This window comes from Rhinolophus ferrumequinum, chromosome X (genome assembly GCF_004115265.2).
Source record: "Rhinolophus ferrumequinum isolate MPI-CBG mRhiFer1 chromosome X, mRhiFer1_v1.p, whole genome shotgun sequence".
Taxonomy (NCBI): Eukaryota; Metazoa; Chordata; class Mammalia; order Chiroptera; family Rhinolophidae; genus Rhinolophus; species Rhinolophus ferrumequinum.
This window is the reverse complement of record NC_046284.1, coordinates 53,194,290-53,222,186: the sequence shown is the minus strand read 5'-3', so window position 1 is coordinate 53,222,186 and position 27,897 is coordinate 53,194,290. Positions and strand designations below refer to the sequence as shown.

The following is a 27,897-nucleotide window of genomic DNA, read 5'->3' as shown; positions in this document are numbered from 1 at the left end:
TGGCACAACCCCATTACCCCAAGCCCTGCATTACTCCCTAGGACGAGCAAGAATGGGCTCTGAACTCCAGGGCCCAAGGCGAGACTTTGGCAGGCTCCATGGCTTGTCCTTTTAGCTGCTGACTCTGGTCAGAGTCCTTTGGAGATCAGGATCCAAAATGCTGCTTTAGCCCTTCCTCAACCCATGGAAGATACACAGCACTCTTTAGGACGATTTCCAAGCTTTCTGACTGTGTTGGGAAATGTGGGTGGGGCAGAGAGAGAGGGGACATCAAGGCCTAGATTTATTGGGGAAGTAGGACATCTACTACTGATAGCTCTCTCTGGCTGGTCTCGGTCTCTCTCTCTCTCTCTCTCTCTCTCTCTCTCTGAATCTTTATGGGGCAGCCCCTCAGCTTTCTTTTGCAGAAGGTTGGGTGAACTGTAGGACCCTGAAACAGGAGCCTACAGCTCTCCTTGAATGCTGTGTTTGGGCAATTCTGAGCAGCTATTACCTAACACAAGGACTTGCAGGATTCCATGTGGGCAATAGTCCTGGCGAATTTACAATAAGAGTAATAATGATAGCAGTCAGTAGTTACACGTGACCGACCTATACCAAAAGGGGACCTTGCAATGAACAGAGCCACCAGGCGTTCCTTTATCACACTTCCAAACACACCCCGGGACATGCCCTTCGCTCCTCTTGTTCACACCTGTCCCACCCTTGGCTTGGTGCAGACCGTGATGTGGCATGCTCCAGGGGTCGCAGGATGTCTGTGTTTCTGTCTAGGTTAGAGCTGCTGCCACCTCCCCTGCACCTCCTCAGGATGGCGCTGGGCTTTCCTGCCTAAGACCAAAGCTGTTCAACGGGTCTGTTGGTGCTGCTGGACATCTAGAACCACCAGCCATGAATTTGTGTTGGAATGAAATCAAGAAGAAGTCTCACAACCTCCGGTAAGGCCTGGCCCCGACAGGTGTCCTAGGGGCCTGGCTCTGACGGTGGGCTCCTTTTGCTGCTGCAGCTTGTCACTTGTCATTCTCTTCTCAGCCTGTGTGTCACCCTCTCAGCAGCCGCACCATCCCCTTCTTCCTTTCCTTCTCTGGCACTGGGGGAAAAACCCTGGGTCAAAAGTCAGGAGACTTGGATTTGAGCCTCAGTTTTAAGTAGCTGTGTCACCTTGGATAAGTGGTTGAGTTATTTGAATATTAGCTGCCATTTGGATTTTTTTGAGAAAAAAAATGAGTGGAGGAATAATACCTGTCCTAGCTATCTCACAGCATTGCTGTGAGGATTCAAATAAGATATGAAAATGCTTTCTGAACTTACAAGCACTGATGTATAAATGAAGGATATGGTTACTCTCCTCCTCTTCTTCGCATAACTGTCCTCCATCTTGGTAGATCTCATCTGCTGTCTCCCCCATCCTTTCATCCCTCTATTCACATCCATTGATTATTAGTCCACCCATTCCTCCCCAGACTAAGGGCAAATCAGTAAGAGCCAGAAGGCAATTTCTGTAACAGTTGTTCTTCTCCCTACCCCTCTGTGTAACCCCTCCGTCCCCCTCACACTTTTCCTCTCTGCTTCCTGTCATCAAAACCCAAGTCCCTGGCTTCTGGTGTGCTCTGATGGGGATGAGGCAGTATGGAGAAGTTGAAAGAATGCAGGCTCTGGAGTCAGACAAACCTGATTTCAAATCCTAGCTCTATCAATGCCTTAACAGTCTATCATGTGACCTTGGGCAAATTACGTAACCTCTCTAGACAATAGTAGTGCCTACCTTATAGGTTGTTCTGAGAATTAGTAGAAGCAAAAATTTAGGTAAAGGGCTTGGCCCAGGTAGTAGGGGGGCAATGAATAACTATTATTGTCAGCTAAGGGGAATGGGCTCAATGGCTGCATGTAGCTTAAGCTGGCCTCCAGCTTCCTACTGCTTGGACCTCAGCTCATGGTTCATTTGTGAGGGAAGGCAGACAGAGATGATTATCCAGTACACATTTTTCCATGTGTTAAACCTCTAGCCTTTGTTGCTATCATCCTTTGGGACCCTTGGGCCACTTTGTATGCATCCTTGTGCATGTGAGTGCCCACGCTCAACCCCCTGACTTGCTCTTCCCACTTACTGCGTTCTCTCCTGCTCAGAGCGCAGGCTCTGAGAAGCCTCTGTAGATGAGCAGTTTGGCATGACCTGAGTTCCTCCTGGGCAAGAGGGCAAGCAGACAGCTGTCACTGCTAACGCCCTTACTTACTTTCCTGCCCTTCCCAGACTGATGCTGGGCATGCGACTGCATTAACTGACGTCCACCCAGTGACATGTTAAACTACTTAAGTTTGGGATCCCTCCCTACCCATGGTCCTACTCCTTGGTTTTAGCGCTGAGCTCCATGGGGAGGTGCCTCTGTGGGCGGGTAAGAGGGAAGGCTCTGGACCTTCTCCCATTTCAACCAGAGCAGCTCCTCTTTAATCTGTTTTGTATATTAATGTTCCACATAAGTACTTGTTTGGAAAAAAATGTTTACCACTTAAAAAAAAGATTGAAAATCACTGGTCTTACCCATTGTGTGCAGCGCTCGCCTAGAGGCCTTCTCAGACCACAGTGGAAAGCTTCAGCTCCCTCTCCAAGAGATTATTGACTGGCTCAGCCAAAAGGATGAGGAACTGTCCGCTCAGCTGCCCCTACAAGGGGATGTGGCCCTGGTGCAACAGGAGAAGGAGACACATGCGGTAGGTTAGAATTATGGAGGCTGTGGTGTGGAGTCTCTCATTCAGGAAAGCATCTCTTCTGCCATACATTCACAGACGGACACCCAGTCTCTGCTTAGACACTTAAAGTTAACAGGAAGCCATAGGCTGTCCTACTGATCTGTGGATAGCACTCCACAGAGAAAGGCAAGCCTCTCTATTCCTCTGTCAAACATTGGCATCCCTTAAAGTCCTGCCCTGATTTTTAATGGGGACATGGGAAAATCAACATAATATAATATTAACTTAAGAAATACAGGACACAAAACCAAATACAGGTGGATTTCGATTGTAAAAAAATCTGTACAGATGTTTGTATACACATAAAACCTAAGAAGGAGCTATATCAAAATATTCACAATGGTTAACTCTAGGTGATGAAATTGGAGTTCTTTTTAATTTTCTTCATACTTTTCTGAAATTTCTAAGATTTCTGTGCCATATATTACCTCTATAAACAGAAAATAAAAACATGTTTCTTAAATATAAATACAGAATGTGTCAAAAGAAATGATAATTATGTGACATGACAGAAATGCTAGCTAACGCTATAATGACAATCATATTGCAATATAAATGTATCAAATGAATATGTTGTATATCTTAAACTTATACAGTGTTATATATAAATTATATCTCAATAAAAATTCATACAGAATGGAATACAATACAGCAAGAAAATAAACTATAATTGTGTGCCACAGCATGGATGACTCTTAAAGATAGTATGTTGAGTGAAAAACAGATACAAAAAGAGTGTATACTGTACGATTCCATTTATACAAAGTTCAAAAATGGAAAAACTAATCAGTGGTATTACAAGTCAAGATAGTGGGTACCTGGGGAGGCGCCATGAGGGGCTTTCTGGGATGCTGGTGGAGTTCTGTTTCTTGATCTTAGTACTGGTTGCAGAGATGGAATCACTTTATGGAAATTCACTGAGCTGTACACTTTTGATCTGTGTACTTTTCTCTATGTATATTTCAACAAAAATTTAATTAAAAGTTTAATATAAATCCTGCCCATTCTCATTTTGATTTCTCTAAGCCCCTTACAGGGGACTTTATGAGTCTTTTTCTTAAATTAAAATTTATTGGGGTGACAATAGTTAGTAAAATTACATAGGTTTCACGTGTACAATTCTGTAATACATCATATATATATATTCATATATATATATATATATATATATATATATATATATATATATATATATATTACCTTGTGTGTTCTTGTGGAGAACCAAGGTACCCAGCCCCAAATCTCCACATTTCTCTCTACCCTGTGGCATAGACAGACCCATTTGATACTACATAGATGTTCCAGTGCCTGTAGGGAGACTTGCACCTCTTTTTGTCTGGGTAGCCCAAAGATACATGATAATGCCAAAGGATCAAGTTACTCTGAGGAGAAGAAAGGTTGTCAGTTGCAGGATAGAATTTAAAGTGACTGAAAGACTTTCCTTCCCTCTTGACCATGTTGCTAAACTTCACAGGCCTTTATGGAAGATGTCAAGTCTCGGGGTACCTATATCTACTCTGTGCTGGAGTCAGCTCAGGCCTTCCTGTCCCAGCACCCATTTGAGGACTTAGAGGAGCCTCCTTTGGAGAGCAAAGGTGGGTGGTCTTCCTCTCTCCCCACTTCTTCTTGAACTATGAACCGCTAAACACCTTCGTGCCTTCCCCAAACTAATTTTCTCAGCTGTTATCTAGGAGGATAGTTTTATCCTCAGAGTCCATAGTTGGAGAGCAGCAAGATTCATACTGCAAGAAAAAGCAAAGAGAACAGAGCCTGGAACAGTGGAGACACTCTGAGATTGGCTATGAATATCTCAGGAGGACCTGCATTAATTGAGCCCTTTGTTAATGCTGTTGAACCTCTCATTTACCTTGAGCCCCTCAGAAGGAGGCTAATACTCAATTTACTGCCCGATGGACCTGAGATAAAACAAGCTCAAGAGAGACCAGGACAGTTCTGAGTAGCCTGGAGTTTTATGGGTTCTGAATCTACTTCTGTGGGGAGGTCTGAAGGAGGAAGAGGAAACCTACAGTTTAGGAGCCTAAGTGAAAAAGCTTGGCAAGTGATACTAATCTCTCCTGAGCTGGGCCTTCATAAAATGCAGCCCTTCTTTCGATGGAAGTGGGCAACAGACACTAATGCGAAACACATTCCAGGGTCATGTGAATAGGACTGTGGATGATTTGCCTCACTGTGCCTCTTAAAATATTTTACTCACTATTTACCTTGCCCATTTTTTAAGAATGTGAGGAAATCCTCATGATATAATAGACAGAAAATAACAACATGATCTCTTGACTATGGTAGTGTATGTGTGAACCTACACATGTGATAAAATCTCGTAGATGTAAATACACACACACACACACACACACACACAGATAAGTATGGGTAAAACTGGAGAACTCTGAACCAAATTGATGCACTACAGCGATGTCAGTATCCTCGTTGTGGTATTGTACTGTAGTTTGCAAGATGCTGCCATTGGTGTACATGAGCTCTCTGTATTATTTCTTATAACTGCATGTGTATGTATCATGATCTCAAAATAAAAAGTTTAATTTTTTAAAAACATGAATGTGCAAAAGGAGCTCAACCATGGAAAAATACGTATTTGTGTGTGTACAAATACATGCACAAACACATGCTCATGTGCGTACACACATGCACATCTTACAAAGGGCTATCTTTATCTCTGTCTTTCCCTGGGATTCCCCTGCCTGGCTGGCCTGACCTGGCTTCCTGTCTGCCCTTTCAGATACCTCACCCAGACAGCGGATCCAGAATCTTAGCCGCTTTGTGTGGAAGCAGGCGACAGTGGCCAGTGAACTATGGGAGAAGCTGACAGCCCGCTGTGTGGACCAGGACCGCCACATCGAGCGCACTCTGGAGCAGCTGTTGGAGATCCAAGGGGCAATGGAGGAACTAAGCACTACTCTGACCCAGGCTGAGGGAGTCCGAGCCACTTGGGAGCCCATTGGGGATCTCTTCATTGATTCACTCCCTGACCACATCCAGACTCTTAAGGTATGCAGGCCCCCTCACCTGGCTACAGTTCACCTGGAGACCTGAAATTCCTTCCAGACCCTGACAGTGTTCCTGCTGATGAGACTCCATTGTTGACCCATACTACAACTGAGCCCACCAGTTGATGTGATGGATTTGGGGGCTGGTTTAGCTGCGGTCTCCTCTGTCCTACTATCTTCTCTTTCTCTGGTGTTTTCTGAGAATAGGAAAGGAAGCGGATAAGGACAGTGGCTACCCACATCTTAGTCCTATTGCCCTAGTAGGCAAGCACCTAAGTTGTGCTATGGAAACAAAATCTCTGAGTGAAGAAGGAGGAGTTGCGGTGAATGACTAATGGTTCCTCTTTCCCACTCTGTCCACTGTGGGACTTGCGCCCTGGTTCTACAGCTATTCAAAGAAGAATTCTCCCCCATGAAAGATGGAGTGAAGTTGGTGAATGACCTGGCCCATCAGCTTGCCATTTCTGATGTACACTTGTCAATGGAGAATTCTCGGGCCCTGGAGCAGATAAACATCCGGTGGAAACAGCTACAGGTAGAGGAGCCTGGAGTGAGCCATGGGGAAGAGCCTTGATATAACTAGGCTTGGGGGAAACTTCTCTGGGCCCAAAGGAAGTATAAGAACATTGAAATGGGACCTACATAGGAGGAGAATAGTAGAGAATTTGGGGCCAGGGAACAGGCTTCTCGACCTCTGAGCTGCAGGGAATGATTGAAATGAAGATCTGCGAAGGACCCGTCTAAATGTGGGCACTTAGGGTAGACAGGGGCAGATGAAGAGTGCCTGTGGCCTGGAATTAGGGCTGTTCTTCTCTGACCCTTAGGAGTGCTGCAGGAGGGCTAGCAATTGGATGTGGTGGGAGGGTCTGGAACTGGAGAGGAGCCAGCCTATCAGGGAGCTCACAAAGACTCCCGGAGGCACCTGAACATCCCACATAAATATCTGGAATGAATCCACTGACTTCCTACCTGTTCTTTCCATAGGTATCAGTTGGCGAGAGGCTTAAGCAGCTGCAGGATGCCCACCGGGACTTTGGGCCTGGGTCACAGCACTTCCTCTCCTGTACGTGAGAGAAACTGGACTTCACTTAGCAGAACCTCAGCCACCTTCCCAGAGAGTCTACTGTTGTCCCTTGGGGGCCTAATGGGAGCCCCGTATACCTTGGAATCCAAGATACAGTAAAGATAAAGCAGTGTGATATAGTGATTCAGAGGCCAGGCTCTCAAGTCAGAGAGACCTGGGTCTGAGTTACAGCTCCTTGATTTAATAGCTGTGCAAGCTTGGAAAAAAATAGCTTAAACTTTCTGAACCTCAGTTTGCCCACATGGAAAAAGAGGGGAAAATATTACCTGGCTCACAGGGTTACGGGAATTAAATGACTTTATTTTTTCAACAATATTTATTGAGGGCCTACTATGGGCCAGGAACTCTTCTAGGCACTGAGGCTACATCCGTGAGCAAAAGTCTTTAGACCTATAGTGTGTATAGTCTAGTGAGGGAAGCCAGACTATAAACAAATAAGTAAAACATTTATAAGGTAAATTGATGACAAATGCTATGGAAAAAAAGGAAAGCAGGGAAGGCGTGAATGCGCAGTGCTGGAGTTAAGGGGGAGGCACTGCACTTCTGAATAGGGTGGTCAGGAAGGCCGCACTGAGAGCACAGCAATGGGCAGGGAACCTCAAGGCAGTGAGGGAGCAAGCCATGTGCATATCTGAGGGAAGGGCGCACCAGGGAGAGGGAACAGCATCTTCCAGGACCTTAAGGCCGGCATGCCTGAGGACCAGAATGGAGGCCAGCACAGAAGTGAGCAAGGAGGGGAGAGAGCAGGCGGTCAGAGTGGTGGCAGGAGGCCAGAGCACGGAGGGCCTTGAAGGCTAGGGTAAGAACTTTGGATTTTATTCTGAATGGAATGCAGAACCTTTGGAGGGGTTTGAGCAGAAGGATGATGTGATCTGACTTATGTTTCAACAGTCAGTGTTGGTGGGGTGAGAGTGGGAGCTGGGAGACCTGTTTGGAAGCATATTGCAATAATCTAGGTGAGGGATTCTGGTGAGTCAGATCAGGGTGGTAGCAGTGGATATGGTGGCAATATAAAGATCTGAAAATTAGACATGTATGCAAAGCATTTCGCGGAGTACCACACACAGAGTAGGATTCTGTAAATGTTAATGTCAGTTAGAACTACTGCTGTTATAATCACTGGTATGCAGCTATACCTGCAGAGGCTCTTGTACCCAGGGAAACTACCGTGAGGTGGTTCGCCAGGTAACTGAGCCTTTCCTGGAACATCTGGAAGACAAAGACATGGAGCAGAAAGGGGCAACCCAGAGTTCCTCAGCAGAGAGAAATGGGAGTACGAGCCCCATTGTCCCACAGGAATGAGAAGCTTTACCTCCTGGGGGAAGGGCTTTGAGCCCCGGGAGGAAAGTAGGGTCCACTTCATATCCACAGCAGCACTCCAGCTGCCTGCAGCTGAATGGGTAGAAATGACTGCCTGCTCGGGGAGAAGATTGTCAGCGTGGCAAAGCAGGTATTCCTGTTCATGCTCTTGCCAGTCTCTGGCACATGAGCATATCAGTGACAACCTCTTCTCCTTCCCTTGCCCTAAGATCAGGGAGAGAAGTGTGTTCATTAGTTTTTGCCCCACCCTCAGGGCTGTTAAGAGCTGGCAATGAGTAGGGCATCCCCTTTGGGCCTTGACCTTTACTTGGGAGGATAGACCAGGGGAGTCACCAGGGACCTGAAGAGCATTAGTAGCCAGCTTTTTTCTCTTTCTCTTCTCCCTTACCAGCCTCTGTCCAGGTTCCCTGGGAAAGAGCAATTTCACCCAATAAAGTTCCCTACTATATCAAGTGAGTGACCATCTGATTCAGAAGCGTGTCAGTCACCTGCCCATACCCTCCCTCGCCTGCCTTTTTTTCTACCTGTCCCTGTCACTCCTTACCTGTTGGGATTCCTCCACCCAGTCCAGTTTTCCCTCCTACTCATCTCAAGGGCTCAAGATTCTACTTGGGTAAAGGTGAACCCTTGTGCTCTGGCATCTTCAGGGCTCACCCTAGGATCCCGCAGCTCCTTGCATCCATCCTGTCACTGAGTGGTGTGTGCATGTAGGGGGAAGGGGTGCTGTGAACCCTGGAGCTATTGATGGTTTTGTTTGTAGCCACCAGGCTCAGACCACATGCTGGGACCATCCCAAGATGACCGAGTTATACCAAACCCTGGGTAAGAATGTGGGGTTGCTGTGTAGGGTGGGGATCTATTCAGCTGCCTTTGTTCTATAAGAACAGAAGGGAATCCCACTCACCGATCAGGTGGGGATAGAAGTGAGTACCTTGTCCTTTTTCCAGCAGTCTTCTTCCATTTCCCATCTACACCTCCCTCAACTCGAGGCTCTACATTCCCCCTGGACCACTTTACCATCACATTAGGGAATTATGCTTATAGGTGTGAACCAGCTCTGCTTGGAAAGACACTGTCCAGGATGTAATGAATGTGACCCTCATGTGCCTTATCTTTGGCTACTAGGAGAGACTAACCATTAGGTGGCAAATTTTGTCCACGTGGATGTATGTGAATGTAGTTCATTCATTTTCACTGCTGTAGAGTGTTCCATTGTATATACCACAGTTTCTTCATCCAGTCTACTGTTGATGGACATTTAGGTTGTTTCTAGTTTGGAGTTAATCAGAACAGTGCTGCTAAAGAGCTCTTGTACATGTCTTCTGCTGCACGTTTCAGTGTGATATGACAAGCATTTTAAAAATTGAAATAGACTGTAAAATATGAAAGTGCAACAGATCCTTAGCAAGAGTCATATTTGATACTAATTTTGTTGTTTTTACTTTATCAAATCTAGTAAGGTATTGTTTCCTGAAATATTTGGTTCAGTTATTTATATGTACACACATCAGTGTGTGTATATTGGACCGTGATGTAAAATGAATTTCTTACTATGCATCTTTGTCAAAAAACGTTTGAAAATCACTGCTATAGGATATACATGTGGCTGGGTTGTAGGATACATGGCTGTTCAACTTTAGTAATACCACATTGTGTTCCAAGGTGATTGTATCAGTTTACACTTCCACACTTCCACCAGCAGTTCTCATTCATCCACATCTTCACTGACACTTGCCATTGTCAGACTTTTATTTTTTGCCAATCTGCTGTGGTTTTAATTTGCCCTTACCTGATCTGAGTGGGTCTCTTTCCATTCTTTTCAGCTGATCTGAACAACATTAAGTTCTCAGCCTACCGCACTGCCATGAAGCTACGCAGAGTCCAGAAGGCACTGCGCTGTAAGTCTCCCAGTGCACTTCCCCTAAGGCCTTCATCCCTCTCCTCCTTTATCTCATTTGTCGGATGTTTCCCACTTTCACCCCACCTTGACCAGGGTTGTTGCTTGGCTTGGTGGGAACTCTCCAAAGGCTGGGATATGCTGGCTGTGGAAACCTGCTCCTTTCAGGGCCCTTCCATTCTCTCCAAGCCCCAGACCTGTTTCCAAATTAACCCACAGCTGTCCTCTTCCTTGTCCCTTCTGCCCTACCCAACATGGAAAACAGGGCAACTGTTTTATGGCAGGAAGCATCCTAGCCAATGGTTTGGAGCCACTGGGAGTTTGTGTTTCTTTGCCATCTTGGGGTTATTGGATGTAGCAGTAGAATTGTTGAAGCAAATGCCAGTGGTTAGGGGACAACATGACTGCAGATATAATGTGCCTTCTGGCCTTTCTCAGAGACTGTTCATTCGATCTTCATGGTGTATCTGGCTAGGCTGATTTCAGCATTGGGTATAATTAAAGAGTCCTCCTGAGGTATGTCATATTTACCCAGGCACACCCGAGCCTTCATACCTGGTGTCTAGGTTCTCAGAACAAGGTTCGTGGACAAACCTATTTGCAGTTGAAGTGTGGGTAAAGACAGAGAAATTTAAAATGGGATTCAACCCCTTGGGAGTTAACACAGCACAGGAGATGAGTTTACTCACATCCCACCATCTTCTTAAAACTAGTGTCAAAGAGCATATGGGTATAGAAACATTTTGGGATAATTTAGGGGGCCTTTTGCTGCCTCCCCCTCCTTGGGATGAGTGTCTTGGTAAAGGGCAAGCTTGCATCATACTTACAAATGGTGAGTCAGATTTGGTGAAGCTGGTGGCCATATCGCCTTGTCTAGCCCCTGGGGTTCTTCTTTTGGTTCTATCTTCTCCCTCTCTCTTTCCATCCCAGTGGACCTGGTAACTTTAACCACAGCTCTGGAGATCTTCAATGAGCATGATCTGCAAGCCAGTGAGCATGTGATGGACGTGGTGGAGGTCATTCACTGCCTGACTGCCTTATATGAACGGCTGGAGGAGGAGAGAGGCATCCTGGTCAATGTGCCTCTCTGTGTGGACATGAGCCTCAACTGGCTCCTCAATGTTTTTGACAGGTAAGGGCTTGCAGCCCTGGCAGCCTCCAGGATGAAATTCAGTGGGACATCTGGAGTGGGCCTGGTGTGAAGGGGTTGCTGTCATGGTGGACTTTGAGCCAGCTCAGCTTCAGGCATGGTTGGCACAGAGCCCTGCTGGGATCAACTCTGTGAGGGAAATGACTGCCACAATGTTAACCCTTTACATATATTCACGTTCTCAGTCTCTTCTTTTAAACCTAGTGGTCGCAGTGGAAAAATGCGGGCGTTGTCTTTTAAGACTGGCATCGCATGCCTGTGTGGCACAGAAGTAAAGGAAAAACTGCAGTGTGAGTACAACTCCAAAAGTCTGGAGTGGAACCGGGTGGAGGGAGAGGTGTGGCGGGAGGAGGAAGGGTGTATACCAAGCAGAAGGTAGGTCTTATGACTCAGCAGAGGGCTACTTGGGCTACCTTGTGATGCTTCCTGGTCCACACTGTTGCAAAGAATCCACAACAGCCAAAAGCCTAAGGCTTGTTATTATTTCCAGTGTCACTGCAAGGGGTTTGGTTTCTTCTGCTCTGATGTAATTACTTGCCCAGGATCTGAGTTGGCATCCTGGGGCACCCATGACCCAGACTTTCTAGTTTAACTCCCCCATGACCTATCAAGCTTAGCCCTCTCCCCGTCTGGAGCTCAAGCCATGTCACACATTCTACTGGAGACTTCCCATGTGATTACATGGCTAGGGTGCAATCATCCCTGTTACTGGGAGGTGGACAATATGGAATTCTGTAGTTTTTAACCTCTGTGGTGTATAGTACCTTTTCACCTCTCTGGTGTATATTACCATCCTCCCATCTTTTGTACAGCATTTCATACTTTTCTGCAACTGCATTATTAGTTATCAAGTGCTTACTGTGTGTTGATCACTGTGCTAAACGTGCTGAGTACTAGATTCAGTTAGATATGGCCCCTGCCTCAAGTGGTTTACAATCCAGAGGAGGAGACAGAAGTACACAGAAAGGATCTTTTGCAATATACTAATTAGGCTAATCAGAATGGCAAAGGATGTGTGCTACATCAGATTGCAGGAGAGCGATGACAGCTATCTGGGCAAACTCTACAGGGAAGGGGATGTTTCAGAGCATGTCCACAGCTATTGTATTATTTATCTCTCCCAACATTCCCTTGAGATGGGATGGACAATGATTATTTATCCTCAATTTACAAGGAAGGAAACTGCAGCATAGAGAGGTTCATGACTTACCCAAGGTTCTACAGGCTAATCAGCAATGGATCCAGAACTAAAACCCAGGCCCTCTGCCTTCTACATTTGTGTGTTTTCTAAGCCTTAGGTGAGGTATGAAGCAGACAGACAGTAATCTCTGGAGAAGGTTTTCTAAGGTTGGGGTGGGGTGGGGGAGTTCCCCCAAAGGGCAGGTATAACCCAGATTCAAATATAAGTACCACAGTGTTTCCCACAATCACTTAGAGCTAATTCTTAGATGATCAGATGCTTAGAATTATCTCCTATTTTTGGACTATCCATGTCAGTGTTTCTTTCCATTTATGTGGATAATCGAGAGCTTATTACAGTATCAGACTATATAAGCTACATGAATAGGAGGGGATAGGGCACTGACTGTGACTCATGTTCAGGCACCCCTGAACCCCCCTAATCTTGCTTCTTGAGAATCTATTTTCCCAACAGTGTTATATCTGTGTCTGGCACTGCTCACTCACACAGCTCACTTTGTGTCTGCATCTCTCTCTCCCTCTCTCTTTGTGATGCTCTCTTTCTTTGTGTCTGTCTCAGTTTTTCCCTCTGAACTCAGAGAATGCTCTGTTTGGAACTCCCAGGCTTCTAAAGGTCAGGGGTGGACCGCTAGCCATTCCAGTTTCAAAAGTCATTAACTAAGTCTGTGTGCTCTTTCCTTGTCTTCTTTTTCTGCTCTTTCTCCTCGCACCATTCTTGGGCCATTCCTGCACTGGGGTTGGCCGCGACTTATGATGGGGCCAGCAGACCTCTTCAGCCAAGTCGCCAACTCAGGCAGCCAGTGTGACCAACGCCACCTTGGTGTCCTGCTTCATGAGGCCATTCAAGTGCCTCGTCAGCTGGGGGAAGTGGCAGCCTTTGGAGGCAGCAATGTGGAGCCCAGTGTCCGTAGTTGCTTCCGTTTTGTGAGTCGAACTGGGGAGGGTGGAAAGGTGGGATGATGGGAGGGAAGGTGGGAAAAAGGGAGGGAGGACTAAGAGATAAGCTTTTGACCTGAGCTACTCATATGTGAGGGAGTTTGTTGGGATGGAACAACAGTCCAGAAGGTTCTCTGGGCTTTTAGGGTCAGAGTCCTGCCAGAGAGGACACCACCTCTACTGGGACAGGGCAGAAGTAGACACCTCTGGAGAATAGGCCAAGCCAGGCCTTGCTGGTTTTCCTGTTCCTCTGAGGGCTGCCATTCTGGGCACAAGGCACTTTGGGCCTCAGTCCTTGCTATTGGGCTTCTTGTTTCCCTAGAGCACTGGGAAGCCAGTCATTGAAGCTTCACAGTTCCTGGAGTGGGTCAACTTGGAGCCCCAATCCATGGTATGGCTGGCTGTTCTGCATCGGGTCACCATTGCTGAGCAAGTGAAGCATCAGACCAAGTGCTCTATCTGTAGGCAGTGCCCCATCAAGGGCTTCAGGTAGAGAAAACAATACCTGATGGAATGATAATAATAGTAAATAGTCTGTGTTGCACAGAAATCATGTACTACAAAACAATATATTACATAATTATATAATTGTACCTAATCTATTGTGTATTGTTATGTATCATTGTAATGCTTTCTATTGCAGAACGTTTAATTTTTAAAAAAAATAGAAATGATGAAATATTTTATTTTGTTTTAGTTGCATTATGAAATATTCTAGACCTGCAAAAATGGATAAACAAGAGGGGCCAGGTGAGGGAACAGCACAGAAAGAAAAGTAATTTCACTCATGATTTCGCAGGGAGCAGTAAGTAGAACCCAAAAGCCCCAGCATCCTGACTTAACAACACCTATGTACCAAATGGTATGCTGGCAAATGGTTCACAACTGACTCTCCAGAAAGCAAGAAAAAAACCTAATTTGTAGCATTGGCTAATTTCCATGATGTAAATACTCCCACTGTGACCAATGTTTGGCTACCCACAGGAGGTCAGGAAGAGATGCTGTGGTTCCACACTACTTATAGTATTAATGTTTCCAACATACGGATCCAACAGACATAAACAACCTCAAGAGCATAGATAATAGTAAAATAATTAGGAGGTGATGAGTTTTGAGTGTTTATTACTTTTGTTTGTAATATAATTTACTTAATTATGAATTTATATAATTTATTTTTTAAATAATGGCTATATGTAACAACTGACTTGGAAAATCCCTGAAATTTTAACAGCTGGCTCTTGTGAGCTGGTCTGAGCCAGTTCTGGCACCCTGTGGCATGCACCCAGCACCGAGCTTAAGGAATAAAACCTTATCAGACAATAGTTTAGTGGTTACCAGACGGTAAGGGGGTTTGGGGGTGGGAGATGAGGGTGAGGGGAATCCAATATATGGTGATGGAAGGAGAACTGACTCCGGGTGGTGAACACACAATGGGATTTATAGATGATGTGATACAGAATCGTACACCTGAAATCTATGTAATTTCATTACGACACATTTGAAGTTCCCCTGTTTGCATTCCCCTCCTCGTCCCACAAAAGTAACCACTATCCTGAATTTGGCTTTCATCATAAAATGCTCAATTTTTAAGCTTTTTCAAGCACTAACACACACTCTCTTCACAACCACCCTGCTTTTTATAAGCAAATGAAGCAGGGAGGTGGAATGTGACTTACCCAAGTTCACATAGCTGGTTAGTGTAAATCCAGGAGCAGACGTTGGATCCTCTGACTTCTCTAAGTCTAAGCATTTCACCATTTTATACAAATAGGTCTGGGCAGCTTGGCCCAGCTTTGGGACTGAATCTGATGAGCTAGTCTGTATTGGGTAACAATAGAGTTATTATTATAAATAACTTCCAGAAATAACTTTTAGCCAATTTGCACAGGGCCGGTAGAATAGCCCTTTGTATTGGAAGAGTAAATTCTCCAGTAGGTGCTGGTACTTGTGAGACTGGACCCTTTGGGGCCATCCTTGTTTAGAAAGCTATTTGCTATCATGAGCTCTTTCCCCCTGTTCCCCCTTCTTTTTAAAAAAGATTGTGGGACAGTGCTGTTTCCCACACTTCTAGGAGGTTGAGCATGTGATTTCATGGAAGCTTATGGTGTCTAGAATAAGGCTAGTCATTTAGTGAGGACTCAGCCACTGCTATGTACAGGAGGTTGAGTGTGTCATGGCACCATGCCTCACCGCCTTCTAATGTGTGTGTATATTTGGATGTTAGGGGGACGGGGAGGTCACTATGGTACATTGAATCCTCTGTCCTATCACTTTTCCTCTCCCCAAGGTACCGGAGTCTGAAACAATTTAACGTGGACATCTGCCAGACCTGCTTCTTGACAGGCAGGGCCAGCAAAGGCAACAAGCTACACTACCCCATCATGGAGTATTACACCCCGGTACGGAGCCTCCAGGCCAGGCGGGACAGGGAGGCAGCTCTCAGGTTCTGGGCCCTTGATCTACCTGGCCAAGCGCTGGCTACCTATATTCCGCTCTCCTCCAGGGAGCATTCTCCAAAGAGTCCTGGTGATTCACCAGTTTGTGGGATTCAGGCCTCTTTGTTCTTCCCGCAGAGCTTCCCCCTCACCGGGGCCGCAGCTGGCTATAGCAGCCCAGGACACCCTAACCATTTAAAAGGCACTCACTATTTTTCTGCAGAGAGACTGAGGAAAAAATAGAGAGAGTAAGGCAGTTCCAGGGGACGAGCCTTCTGTTGCTCACTTTAGTTTTTCTGGCCTGGTTTCCTATATTGCTCCTGTCACCTGGTCTTCACCTGCTTCTTCATCATTGCTTCCATCCGTTGTAGTCAATACCAAAGTTTGTCCTCACATCAATTACTGTGTCTCTTGGGATGGGGTAGGGGGTGTGTTCTTTACCTGGCTCCCCAATGCCACTTGGTTTTCATTGGAAACCGTGCCCTTCATAGCCCCCTGAATCCAGGTTGGTTAGCATCCATGAACTCCAGCCGCAGAATTTCTCCTCTGCTGTGGCCAGGATCCACAGCTTCAGGCTTCGCTGCCTGAGTGAGCTCTCTCCCATTTTACCACCCCATCTTTCAGCCTATTTCTTCACAATCCATCCCTCCAAACTGTCATACCTTCTCCAAATTCTGTTGGCACAGAAACATGTGTGACCTGGTGGGAGCAGGGGCCTTGCCCTTTATTTTTCTTTTATTATCATTTTCAAGTTAACGTTATGAAAGTCACGGGAGACTGGCTCAAGATGGTAGACTGGTAATCCTCTACCTCCTGCTCATCTTCTACGTCCCTAGAATTTACATAAATGATTTTTAAAAATTCATTAATATGAGCTCATTGTCAAAGATCCACATTATATATAGGTATTTAAAGTATAAAATGAAAGTCCTCTGTCCTCAGCCTGGCCCACACCCCTCCTGTCTAACTTCTCAGAGGCAGCTGATGTTCACAGTTTGGCATGTGTCCTTCTAGACCTTTCTCTAGGAGCAGGGTGAGGTAGGCATGGACAAGAGTGGATTACCAGTCCCATTCCCTGCCCTAGGGGAGCACCCACACCTCCGCCAGCATATCCCGAAGCCATTAAGGTGAGTCCCCCTACCCTGTCTCCCCTCAGACCACATCCAGTGAGAACATGAGGGACTTTGCCACAACCTTAAAGAACAAATTCCGCTCAAAGCATTATTTCAGCAAACACCCTCAGCGAGGTTATCTGCCTGTGCAATCAGTGCTGGAGTCTGACTACAGTGAGACGTGAGTACCAGTGGCTGGGTGCGGGCTGTGGGCAGCCTTGCTGTGCCCGGGGATGTAAAGGGGCCAAGTCCCATGTGGGCTAGGGGGTTGTTGCAGGGCGGTTCAACCTGGGTGTGACCAGGAATCTGGCCCGAGAAATAGACCCTGTAAATCCAGTCTCTATGTCTTCTTCCCGTCAGCTCTTGCCCGTCTCCCTCATTTGGTGGCAGGGGACAGGGAGGGTGGTGGTGAGGAAACAGGCTGCCCAGTCTTTGGTCCTCTGAGTCTTTGCTGCTTTCTTCTAGGCCGGCTTCTTCCCCGAGGTTGCCACATGCTGACACACACTCCCGCATTGAGCATTTTGCCAGCAGGTACCATGAGGTTTGGGGGAGAGGGATTATAAGGAGTTTCATGGGGAAGGGGTTTTCAGTTGTGGCAAAGAGACTAGAGTCAGAGCCAGGGGGATGTGCACCGTGGGGTATGTGGCAGCCAGTGAGGCCTAACACTTAAGGGTGGTTGGGGCAGCCCCCCCAAACTGATGATCCTATTCTGGGATTAGGGTCCTTGCAATAAAAGCAGGCCCCACATCCTATTTTCCCTTCTGTTCCTGCTCTTTCTTCCCAGGCTTGCTGAGATGGAAAGTCAGAATTGCTCCTTCTTTAATGACAGCCTGTCCCCAGATGACAGCATGTGAGTTTTCACAGCTGCTTCTATTCCAGGAATAGCTCTCTTTAAGATCCCTCTGCCACTGTTTGGAGAGGAGACAGCCTCCAGGGGTGGGGTGGTGGTGGCTAGGGTCCTCGAAGCCCTAAGGAGATAAGGCTACTTTCTGGGCACGGTGTTTAGTAAGGGAAACAGTCTGCCCTCTATCTGCTGACCTGCAGAATGAATAGTGCACTATCTCCCTGCCTTCTGCCCAAATCCCCTCCTGTTGCAAGATCCCATCTTTCTATGCCCAGCTTTGAGGGAAGAAGAATATGCTCTCGTATAAAGTTGCATAAATGAGCCATTAGCTTATGCTCAGGATACCAAAGCCCCATCTAGTGCCACACCAACCCTGGGGAGACACCAGGGACTTGACTGAAGTGTGGCCAGAGAGACTCCGTGGTACTGTAGCCCCAAGAAGGGGCCCTTCATCTCTAGGGAAGTACCTGGCCTGCTCAGAGGACCTAGGAGCTGCTGGTTCCTTGCACCAGTCTGGCCCTGACTGGGACTCAGGCAGGCGGTGATCCCCCCTGGGGGTGGGGAAGTGAAGGGTAGGTGAGGTGGGGGGGGGCAGCACAAAATAGAAAGTGATTTGCTCATTGTTTCCCAGGGGCTTTAAATAGAACCCAGAAGCCCCAGCATCCTGGAAACACTCTCTCCTACGACCCCCAACCAGGACCTCTGCTACTTTTGAACACTTTCATCCCTCTTAAGGCTGAATACATGGCCTTTCCTTCTCTACATGACTTAGAAGTGAATCCTCCAGCCTGCATCTCCTGAGGCCTGAGCTGGGAGCTGAGAACTCATGCCCTGAGCTGTTTCTCGGTTCAATGCCTGGCCACCTCCTTTCCTCTTCCCACACCCATGCAGAGACGAGGACCAGTACCTGCTACGGCACTCCAGTCCCATTACAGACCGGGAGCCAGGCTTCGGACAACAGTCTCCATGCAGCATGGTCACAGAAAGCAAGGGAGAGCTAGAGAAGATCCTGGCCCACTTAGAGGATGAGAATCGGTGGGTATGGCGATGGCACAGATCTGTGCAGGTTCTAGAGTTAGACAGCTTGAATTCAAGTCCTGGCACTTCCACATCCTAGCTCTGTGGCCTCAAACAAGTTCCTTATATTCTGTGACCCTCTATTTCCTACCTGTAAAATGGGGATGGTGATAATACGTAGTACCTCCCTCCTAGGGGCACTTGGGAAGATCAAATGATCAGGCATATAATGTGCTGGCCAGTGTCTGGCTTACAGTAAGCGTTTAAGAAATGCTAGCTATTCTAGTAATTATTTATACCTTTTTAACTCAACCCAAATATTTCCAAGTACCCACTAGATGCAAGCAGAAACAATGCAAACCAGATGAATACAGAAGAGCATATATGTCTCTGCCGTCAAGGAACTTTCAGGGTTGGACTGGAAAGAGATACTTAACACTTACTGAAAGTAATAAAAGAAGAGGAAGGTGACACTGCATAGCTCCTTTGAGGACTGGAGGAGGGAATGTGACGATGACAGGGATGGCATTAATCTCCATAAAATACCAGTGGCAGCAGTGGCCTGAGGAGTGTCCAGGCCACTTTGGGGGCATGTAGTAGAATCTGCAGTATCCCTGAGAAGAGTGCTTCTCAAATTTAGTGAGCACGCAAGTCACCTGGGGAGCTCGCCAAGATGCAGATTTTGATTCAGATGTTTGGGGTAGGGCCTGAGTTCCTGCATTTCTAACCAGCTCCCACGACATGCCCATGCCGCTGGCCCACAGACTGTGCTTAGAGTAGCAAGTCCTTGGAACAGGGCCAGTCCGTGAGGTGTCTGTTACTGGTTCAAGACAAGATAAATACAGAAATAGAGAGTAAGCTTTTAGAAACTTTTATAGCAATTTGGCATTGCCATGACATCCCAGCACATAATTAGTGGACTTGTTTTCATTGAATAGGGTGTAGACCAGTTTGAATGTTGTTGAACTTACGTGGCAAGTCGTATGTGGTATGAGCTGTGTGCTAGCTATGCACATTTAGACCACGTATGGGTCCACAGTGGATTGAAAAATCCCCCTGGGTTTTCACTATGGATAGTTTCTTGTTTTTGTTTATGTTTTTGTTTTAATTTTTTTCAATTACAGTTAACATACAATGTTATATTAGTTTCAGGTGTACAGCACGGTGTTAGACATTTATATACCTTATGAAGTGATCCCCCCAGTACTGTCTATACTATGGATAGCATGAGAAGCACAGCATTAGAGCAGCAGTGGCGGGCCCTGTGAACCATTGGGGAGAGAGTAATTCTGTTGCAAAAAAGAAAACAGTATTGTCCGCCAAAGTAGACCAACTCTTTGGAATCTGTTTTCTTGATGATTCAACGTGGGTGTTCAAAGTAGGCCAAAGAAGTGGGTAGTTGACAGAAGAGGCAAGATGGGTGATCTTTTGTTTATGTTATGTCTTCCTCTGGAATCTAAAAATCTTTAAATGGAGTGGTTGAGTCGGTGGCCCTAATGCCTCCTTTATTTGCAGACTGTGTTTCTGCCTGATTTTAAGGTCAGAATTAATCCCTTAGGCAGCACTTCAAAGCCCAGAGGCATTTGTTATGTGAAATGTCAACTCTCTCTGCTCTAAAGCCCAATGATGGCAGAGTAAATGACATATGTGCTGGAGAAGAAGTGGATATGGCCATTCGAGCAAGAACCCGGCTGAGGTGGGGATAGGGTTGGGAGAGCAAAGGGATTCCTCACACCTAGATATGAAGGGGCATCTGGGACCTGGACATTCAATACCTCGTTACGGCCTTGAGTCTTGGCTTCCCTGACCTTGGCAGGATTCTCCAGGGAGAGCTGAGACGCCTAAAGTGGCAGCATGAGGAGGCTGCTGAGGCACCCACCCTGGCCGAGGGCTCTATTGAGGTGTCACAGGACCACCGCAATGAAGAGCTTCTGGCCGAGGCCCGGATCCTTCGGCAGCACAAGAGCCGCCTGGAGACACGCATGCAGATCCTTGAAGACCACAACAAGCAGCTAGAATCCCAGCTGCAGCGCTTAAGGGAGCTGCTCCTGCAGGTAAGGCTGGAGCCAGAGGGAGGACAAGAGGAGCTCCCAAGCACAGGGTGGAGAGATGGGGAGCCGGAGAGTGTGGCAACAGGGAGGGAAGAAAGAGCTCCTTGGCAGTGGCTGTTAGATGACCTTCTGAAGAGAACTGGGCTGGTAGTTGGGGAAGCGGAGGAAGGAAGGGGCTGGTAGGTCTCACTGCTGGGCCAGTTCTCTTCCACTTAGCTTCCACTCCACCCTCGTGTGTTACTCTCAAGCCATTGTGGGGCCTGGGGCAGAGGGAGGCCTTCTGAGGGCTCATATCCCCACAACCCATTTGCACCCAGTATTGAAAGAACAAAGTTCAAAGAATCATCCAGAGCATTCATTTTGCTATTATGATGTTTGCTGGAAAGAAGCAGGTTTGGACATGCTTCACAAGAGAAAGATTTTTGCTGTGAAGGGAATTCTTGTTACTTTTTGTCCCTTTCTTCTTTGAGAGGTAGTTTATATGATGTAGTGTATGTAGCTCTGGAGTCAGACAGCCCTGTGTTTGAATGTGCCTCTGCCAATTAGTGGCTGTGGGGTGTTAGGCAAGTTATTTAGTTTTACTAAGTCCCTGTACCCTCACCTGCCAGACAGAGATAACATACCAACCTCATGGAATTGTGGTGAACATAAATGAGATAATGCATTTAAAGAATTTATCACGATGCCAGGAATATAGCAAACACTTCATAAATGTTACCTATTATTGTCACTATACGTACCAGGTGATACCACCCCCTGCCTCTTCCCCAGATTCTCCAAGGGATGCCCTCTAGATGCCTGGAGGTGTCTAACATGTGATATGTCATGAACTGAAGATCAAGTGTGCAACTCTACATTTTCAGAGAGAATTGGGTTCTAAATAGTTTAATTACAGCTGAAATGACAACAAGAGACCTTTAGGTGCAAATCTTATAAGACCATTCTTATAAGAACTGGGAGACTCTGACATATGTTGTTGAAGGAAGAAAGTAATCGGTAATTGAGTAGTCTAAGAAGATTTCCTTAAAGGGGAAGTCAGTGTTTGAGGCACTGCCAAAATGTCTTCAAGTCCAAGGACAAAGGGATGGGCATGGGATATCTAAGGCCCCTTTTAAGCTCAGGATTCTGTCAAAGCAAGGTCTGGAAGGCAAAACCACTTAAGTCATGCATTACCTCTTGCTAGCCACCCACCGAATCAGATGGCAATGGCTCTGCAGGCTCGTCCCTAGTTTCATCTCCACAGCAGTCGGAAGGTAGTCACCCCCAGGACAAGGGACGGACTACTCCAGACACTGAGGCTGCAGGTGAGTTCCCCCAGCCCTTCCCAGCCCCTTCCTCCATGCTTTGTCCTGCCCCAGATCTCCTGCCTAAGGTCCTGCTAGGGCTGGGGCTGGTTTCTCCTCATGGCTTTGAGCTTAGTGTCAGGCATGATTGGCTTATTGACTAATTCATTCATTTGTTTATTCTATACATGTACGTTGAGCACCTTCCCTTCCCTACACATTGTGCTGGGAAGACACAAATGCTGTGGGTTTGCCCTTCAGCTGGCCACGTCCTACCTCGGCCCCTTGGCCTCATCGGGGAACCTGTAGATCTCTCCCCAAATTTCTCTCTTCCAATGCAGATGATGTGGGGTCAAAGAGCCAAGACGTTAGCCTGTGCTTGGAGGACATCATGGAGAAACTCCGCCATGCCTTCCCCAGTGTGCGAAGCTCTGATGTGACTGCCAACACCCTGCTGGCCTCTTGATGGAGCCAGATCCCCATCCTGTCATCCCTAGTCCTCTCCCAGTTCTGGTCAAAGACTTCCCTCAGCCTTCACCCAACCTTTCCAGTCCCTACTGGCCCCACAATTCTCAGCCAGAGTTATTTGGGCTCTGGGCAGCAGCAGGGATCTGGTGGTATGTGAGGTGGGTGTGTGGGGGCCAGGGGAGACACAAATGCTGTGGGTTTGCCCTTTAGCTGGCCAGGGGAGGGAGAGGCATGTTTCCTCTGACTCTAGAAATGTGCCCTTTAATCCTGAAGTTTGAGACCAATCCCTCAAGTTCGCTTCTGCTGCAGCCCAGGCAAATAGCACTTGGAGGCTATTCGGATGGGGAGAAGGGAAGCTGCCTTGCAGAGCTAAGCAGTGCCCGCTGGCGCCTTTCCTTCTCCATGGAATCGTGGTGATTGGGAAGCCTAATGACCCCAGGGTTCCAGCACTATGAATCCATAGGAGTTAGCCCGACTCTCTAGCCCAACTCAGGGAGGTAAAAGGGTATCCCCGAGACACACCCTCTCCACCAATGTGCCCCTGAAAAAATCTGGGCAGCATGTGTCATGTTGCTTCAGCTCGAGGGCATATCTCTAGCCATCCTGATGCTACCTAGATGTTGTTTCATCCTCGAATATCTTCAGTTCCTCTTCCTCATTCCCTGGCAGACCGTCCTCAAGGCGAGAGCAGTTCATTCTGATTTCTATTTCCACTTTACATTTGAAAACGTCAAAGGAATACTTAGATTCTTTTCCCCTGATCCTCCTCTTTCCTGAGGGCCTCAGCATCCTGAGAGATTAGCTGAAGCCCCTTGGCTCTTCTGAGTCTGTGCTCCAGCCCTGGGGGAGGACCAGCTGCTTGCTTAGCAAGGGGGTATTTCCTTGGATGAAGAGGGAAAGCCACCCACTAACTTGGAGGAGTGTGACTGTCCAACACCCTTGCTTCTTTTAGAAGCAGGGTGTGACCTTTGTTCCTTTTAGATTGAATCAGAGGAGGTAGCTGATTGTCCCTAGCTGATCATAAGGCAGATGCAACAGGCCACCCTGAATAGCAGCCCCTTCCTAGGAGCCACTGGCCACTTTCCACCCAGGCGACAGCAGGGTCTTCCTTTGTGTAAAACTGTCCTCTCTAACTCTGGAAGGTGAACCCAACCCTCAAACTGCACTAATTCTTCCTAAGCAACATATACCATGATCCCTTTCTCCAGAAACTGTTCAGAGTACATAGCAGGTGAAGGAGGGAGTGGGCTTGGGAGCTTTGAACAGAGTCAGAGCCCACTTAGGCAGCTTTCTATGAAAAGCTTTTTAACCTAGAACCCTGCAACTGACTTCATTTGCCTAAGTTTATATACATACATTTCTATCCTACATATCTACTGTCCACTAGTACTCCCCTGGCCTCACTCACACATTAAATTCTAATAGCTCTTGAAGTATTAATGTTCTGCCTTGCTCTTTGTTAGCCCAAGCCTCTGGTTGAACAGATAGATGCGTCCTGACTGCTCCCCTGGGATGTCTCTCCATTCATGTTTGGGGTGAGCTGTCTTCAAAACCAAAGCCTGTGGCCACAGAGAAATCAAACAGGAAGAGTCACTCTCTTTTCTTCATTCACTCCAAATCCTGTTCCCTTGAGACCTGGGCCTTGGATGAATTTTCCTGGGCTCCCTAAACAATGGTTCAGGTACAAAAATAGAGCAAATCAAGGCTTGACTCACCCCATACAGAAAAGAAGAAAGAAATAGGCTTTTATTATTACATCTTCTAACCCATTCCAGTTCTTAAGTCTGGCTCAGGGCCATAAAGAAAGCTGCGGTTGCCACTGAGGTCAGGAGGGTGTGAGGTGGTTTGGGGTGCTGTGTTTTAATGAAGCAGTGAGCCAGTGGGTAGAACTGCTGGGAAACTAGATTTATCTGCTACAGGGGAGGGAGGGCAGCAGCTTGGGTCCAAAAGCCTGGATTGCCTCCTTCTAGAACCACCAGGGGGCACTAAGCCATAGGTCCAACATGTCAGACCTCCTCACAACACGTGCCTTAGTGCTCCCGAGGTCTCTGGCAGGAACACTTGGGTATCTGGATGTATGATGAGCAGGTGTTAGGGCATCAAACGCACAGCTTGGGCATCTGCCTGTGAGTGGGGGAAAGCTATATCCGTAGGGGCCTAGATTGGGGGCAGGAATGCGATAGAAAAAATTTGCTATAGAACAGACAGCTCAGAGTCTTTGAGGCATGCCTGCTTAAGCCTTAGGAGGGTAGATGTTATGAAACAATCTTTTACCAGGAAAGTCCTGGAAAATCCTTTCTGTAACCCCCACTCCACTCAAGAGATCTTAGGCTGCTGAGGGCCTGTGGCAACTGCAGTGGGCCAGGCATGGGAGGAAAGATGCAGATTTTGTTATGTAGGATTTGTGCTGTAGGTGGACCGAAGCAGCAGGTCAAGAGTTGAATTCTCATTAACAGGGTCATAGACATTTTGTAGTCCTGTGTTTACCTTAATGCCCAGGGTGAGTACAGGCATACCTCGTTTTGTTGTACTGGGTTTTATTGTGCTTCACAGATGTTGCGTTTTTTACAAATTGAAGGCAAGACTGTCCACCAGCAAAAAGATTACAACTCCCTTTATTGTGGTGTTCTGGAACTGAACCTGAAATATCTCGAGGTATGCTTGTATATCACTCAAGGGTCCAGTGACAGTCACTGCGGCATGTGCGGGCAGTTTGCCTGCCGCAGTCAGGTACTGGTAAATGGATCCTTGGGCACTGTGAATACAAAACAGGGTGGGGTTAACTGAGATGTGTCGTATGTTGTTCGGCATCTGTTATGTGTCGTGTCTCCTAGAGGCCTCGTGTGTGATGCTGTGCAGTTTATGGCCCTGTACTGGAAGTATGGTGAGGGGAGTTGCTGGGTAGGCAACCTGAGGAAAACCTCAGACGTGTGGGGTTAACATCTGTGATAAAGAATGTGTTTGCGGAGGTTGTTGTCAAACTGTTAGGGAACAGTTAATATTGATAGGCGATTTATTCTCGGCAGAATCTGATAAAGGCCAAAAAGCCATTATGAGGGTGCCTCTGCTTAAAGCGAGAGCGGAATGGAGTCACATTGAGTGGGAAATTGTTAGGGGAGGCTGACTGGCTGTATGGTTCCCTAGGGAGGGCCCTACCCAGGAGGACATGTGCCCTTCCCTCCAGAATGGAAAGGCTGAAATCCGGGCTCTCAAGTACCCATTTACTTCAAGGCTCAAAGTTTGGAAATATTTTCTTGCACAGAAAACTGTTTGAGTTCTCGTGCTCCAGGAACTGGGCTGGCAGACCTGCAGTAATGAGAAACCCTGGGACCAGACAGAGGCCAATCCTGGGAGATGTTTTGCCTCCAGACTCATTTTAAGGAATGCCCAGACTGCCTGAGGTGTGTGTTTGGGATCTGGGCTCCATATCCACCTTCAGGCTAGTGTTCCTTCAACACACATTCTCACTGGCAGACTTATGGCTTCTGAGAATATTTCAGGCCAAGAAGCTCATCAAACTTCCTTTGACATATGTGACAGATAACCAAGAAAGTAGCTGTCTTAAGAGGAGCAGCCCAAGAGAGAAACTGGGGGCTTTGCTCTAGGGTTATGGAGACTTAGCTGTTCAGTGAGGCACCTGTATCTCCGGGCCTCCCTGCCAAAATCCAGCCCTGGAAACAAAGGAATACTTCAGCTCCTTCTTACTCTTTTAACACCAACGCTGTGGAAGAAGGAGAGGCTCAAGGCCAGGGCTCAGCTCCCAGCCTCCATCTCCTCCCGCAGCTGCTGCATTTGGGGGGAAGGGACCTGCTGAATGTCCTTGCTGTCCCCAGGGCAGTATTGAGGCCAGACTGAAGCCCACTTTGCTGCTTGCTGGCTGCAAGAACTGGTCACGAGGATGGAAGCTGGAGAAGGGATTCCGGGGAGGTGGTAAGGGTGGTACATAAAGTCTAGATGTCTAGGAGTAAGAGGCAAGGCTGGAAACAAATTGATTAACTTTCATTGCCACTCACTGTGGTGCTTGTCCTCTTTCCCTTGGATTGCTTTGAAAAGAATAAATTTGTATTTGTTCACTTTGGTTCCTCTGGTTATACTCTTTGACTCTGATATTACACATCCTTCCCTGGTCCACCTACTGGACCAAAAAGACACCCCACCACCTGCATCCACCACAGTTACCTGGAGTAGTTGCCTCTTAAGGCTTCACCCAAATTAGCTAGTTATCCCATCACGGGATGAGCTCTTTATGGCAATGGTTCTTCAGCACCATCCTCATCAGTCTAGGAAATTTTGTACCACCCTGGAGCAATGTGTAAAAAAGGACAATGCAGTGAGTTTTCATAAAGTTACGTTTATTCAATTTATATGTCTAGCCCTTAGACTTATATTAAGGAGACATATGTGTGTGTGTGTGTGTGTGTGTGTGTGTGTGTGTGTATAATATATATATCCCTGTGAATGGGTGGTAATAGTTTTTACAAATGCCATTTTCTGGCTAAATAAAACTGTCAGTCCTTCTTGCATACCACGAATTTTTCTTTTCTCACCAATCTATAACAGCATTGTCCAATAGAAATATAATGTGAGCCACATATGCAATTTCAATTTTCTAGCAGCCATATTAAAAAATCAAAATAAACAGGTGAAGTTGATCTTAATAATATATTTTATTTAACTCAATATATCCAAAATATTTTTTAAATTAAAGTTTATTGGGGTGACCATTATTAGTAAAATTACATAGATTTCAGGTGTACAAGTCTGTATTACATCATCTATAAATCCCATTGTGTGTTCACCACCCAGAGTCAGTTCTCCTTCCATCACCATATATTTGATCCCCCTTACCCTCATCTCCCATCCCCCACACCCCTTACCCTCTGGTAACCACTAAACTATTGTCTGTGTCTATGAGTTTTTGTTTCTTCGTTTGTCTTGTTCCTTTATTGTTATAGTCAGAATAAAATAATTATTGATGAAATATTTTATATTCCTTTTTTTAAAAAAAAAATAGTATTAGAAATTGTCAAGTAGCCTGACAGATTCTGCTGGTAAAGAAACAAGAAACCCACATAGACCCAGACAATTGATTACTTATAGCAACAGCAAGAGCATGAACAGCAATGGTATCAGCTTTCTGCATCCCTTGTCCCACAGGACAACACTGAAGCAAAAGGGGCCCTATGACATGCACCATGGATGGGGCTGCAGCTAAGCAGTTTTATGGCTTGCAGACATTCCCTTGGGACTGGGGGGCAGGCAGAAAGTCCCATGCCTCACCAGAATGAGGGAGGGGGATGAGAAACTGCCTCATGGCAGCCTCCCTCAAGAT

The 27,897-nt window shown here is 46.7% G+C and overlaps 1 protein-coding gene across 3 annotated transcripts in view; it reads left to right on the top strand.

The window, feature by feature from the left end:
• The window catches only part of DRP2 (dystrophin related protein 2), a 40,862-nt gene extending 14,219 nt beyond the window's left edge, over nt 1–26,643 (top strand). For all 3 annotated transcript variants that reach the window (XM_033109745.1, XM_033109746.1, XM_033109747.1), the window contains 21 exons: nt 772–935; nt 2,550–2,706; nt 4,220–4,340; nt 5,501–5,769; nt 6,157–6,303; nt 6,753–6,831; nt 8,564–8,624; nt 8,933–8,994; nt 9,996–10,070; nt 11,000–11,201; nt 11,424–11,509; nt 13,186–13,343; nt 13,678–13,844; nt 15,643–15,754; nt 16,947–17,083; nt 17,368–17,433; nt 17,687–17,752; nt 18,638–18,781; nt 20,580–20,817; nt 21,998–22,118; nt 22,439–26,643. In XM_033109745.1, coding sequence (XP_032965636.1) covers nt 772–935; nt 2,550–2,706; nt 4,220–4,340; nt 5,501–5,769; nt 6,157–6,303; nt 6,753–6,831; nt 8,564–8,624; nt 8,933–8,994; nt 9,996–10,070; nt 11,000–11,201; nt 11,424–11,509; nt 13,186–13,343; nt 13,678–13,844; nt 15,643–15,754; nt 16,947–17,083; nt 17,368–17,433; nt 17,687–17,752; nt 18,638–18,781; nt 20,580–20,817; nt 21,998–22,118; nt 22,439–22,563 — 2,757 coding nt within the window. In that variant the 3' untranslated portion in view covers nt 22,564–26,643. The remainder of the gene's footprint in view (nt 1–771; nt 936–2,549; nt 2,707–4,219; nt 4,341–5,500; nt 5,770–6,156; nt 6,304–6,752; nt 6,832–8,563; nt 8,625–8,932; nt 8,995–9,995; nt 10,071–10,999; nt 11,202–11,423; nt 11,510–13,185; nt 13,344–13,677; nt 13,845–15,642; nt 15,755–16,946; nt 17,084–17,367; nt 17,434–17,686; nt 17,753–18,637; nt 18,782–20,579; nt 20,818–21,997; nt 22,119–22,438) is intronic.
• Nucleotides 26,644–27,897: the final 1,254 nt, after the last annotated feature.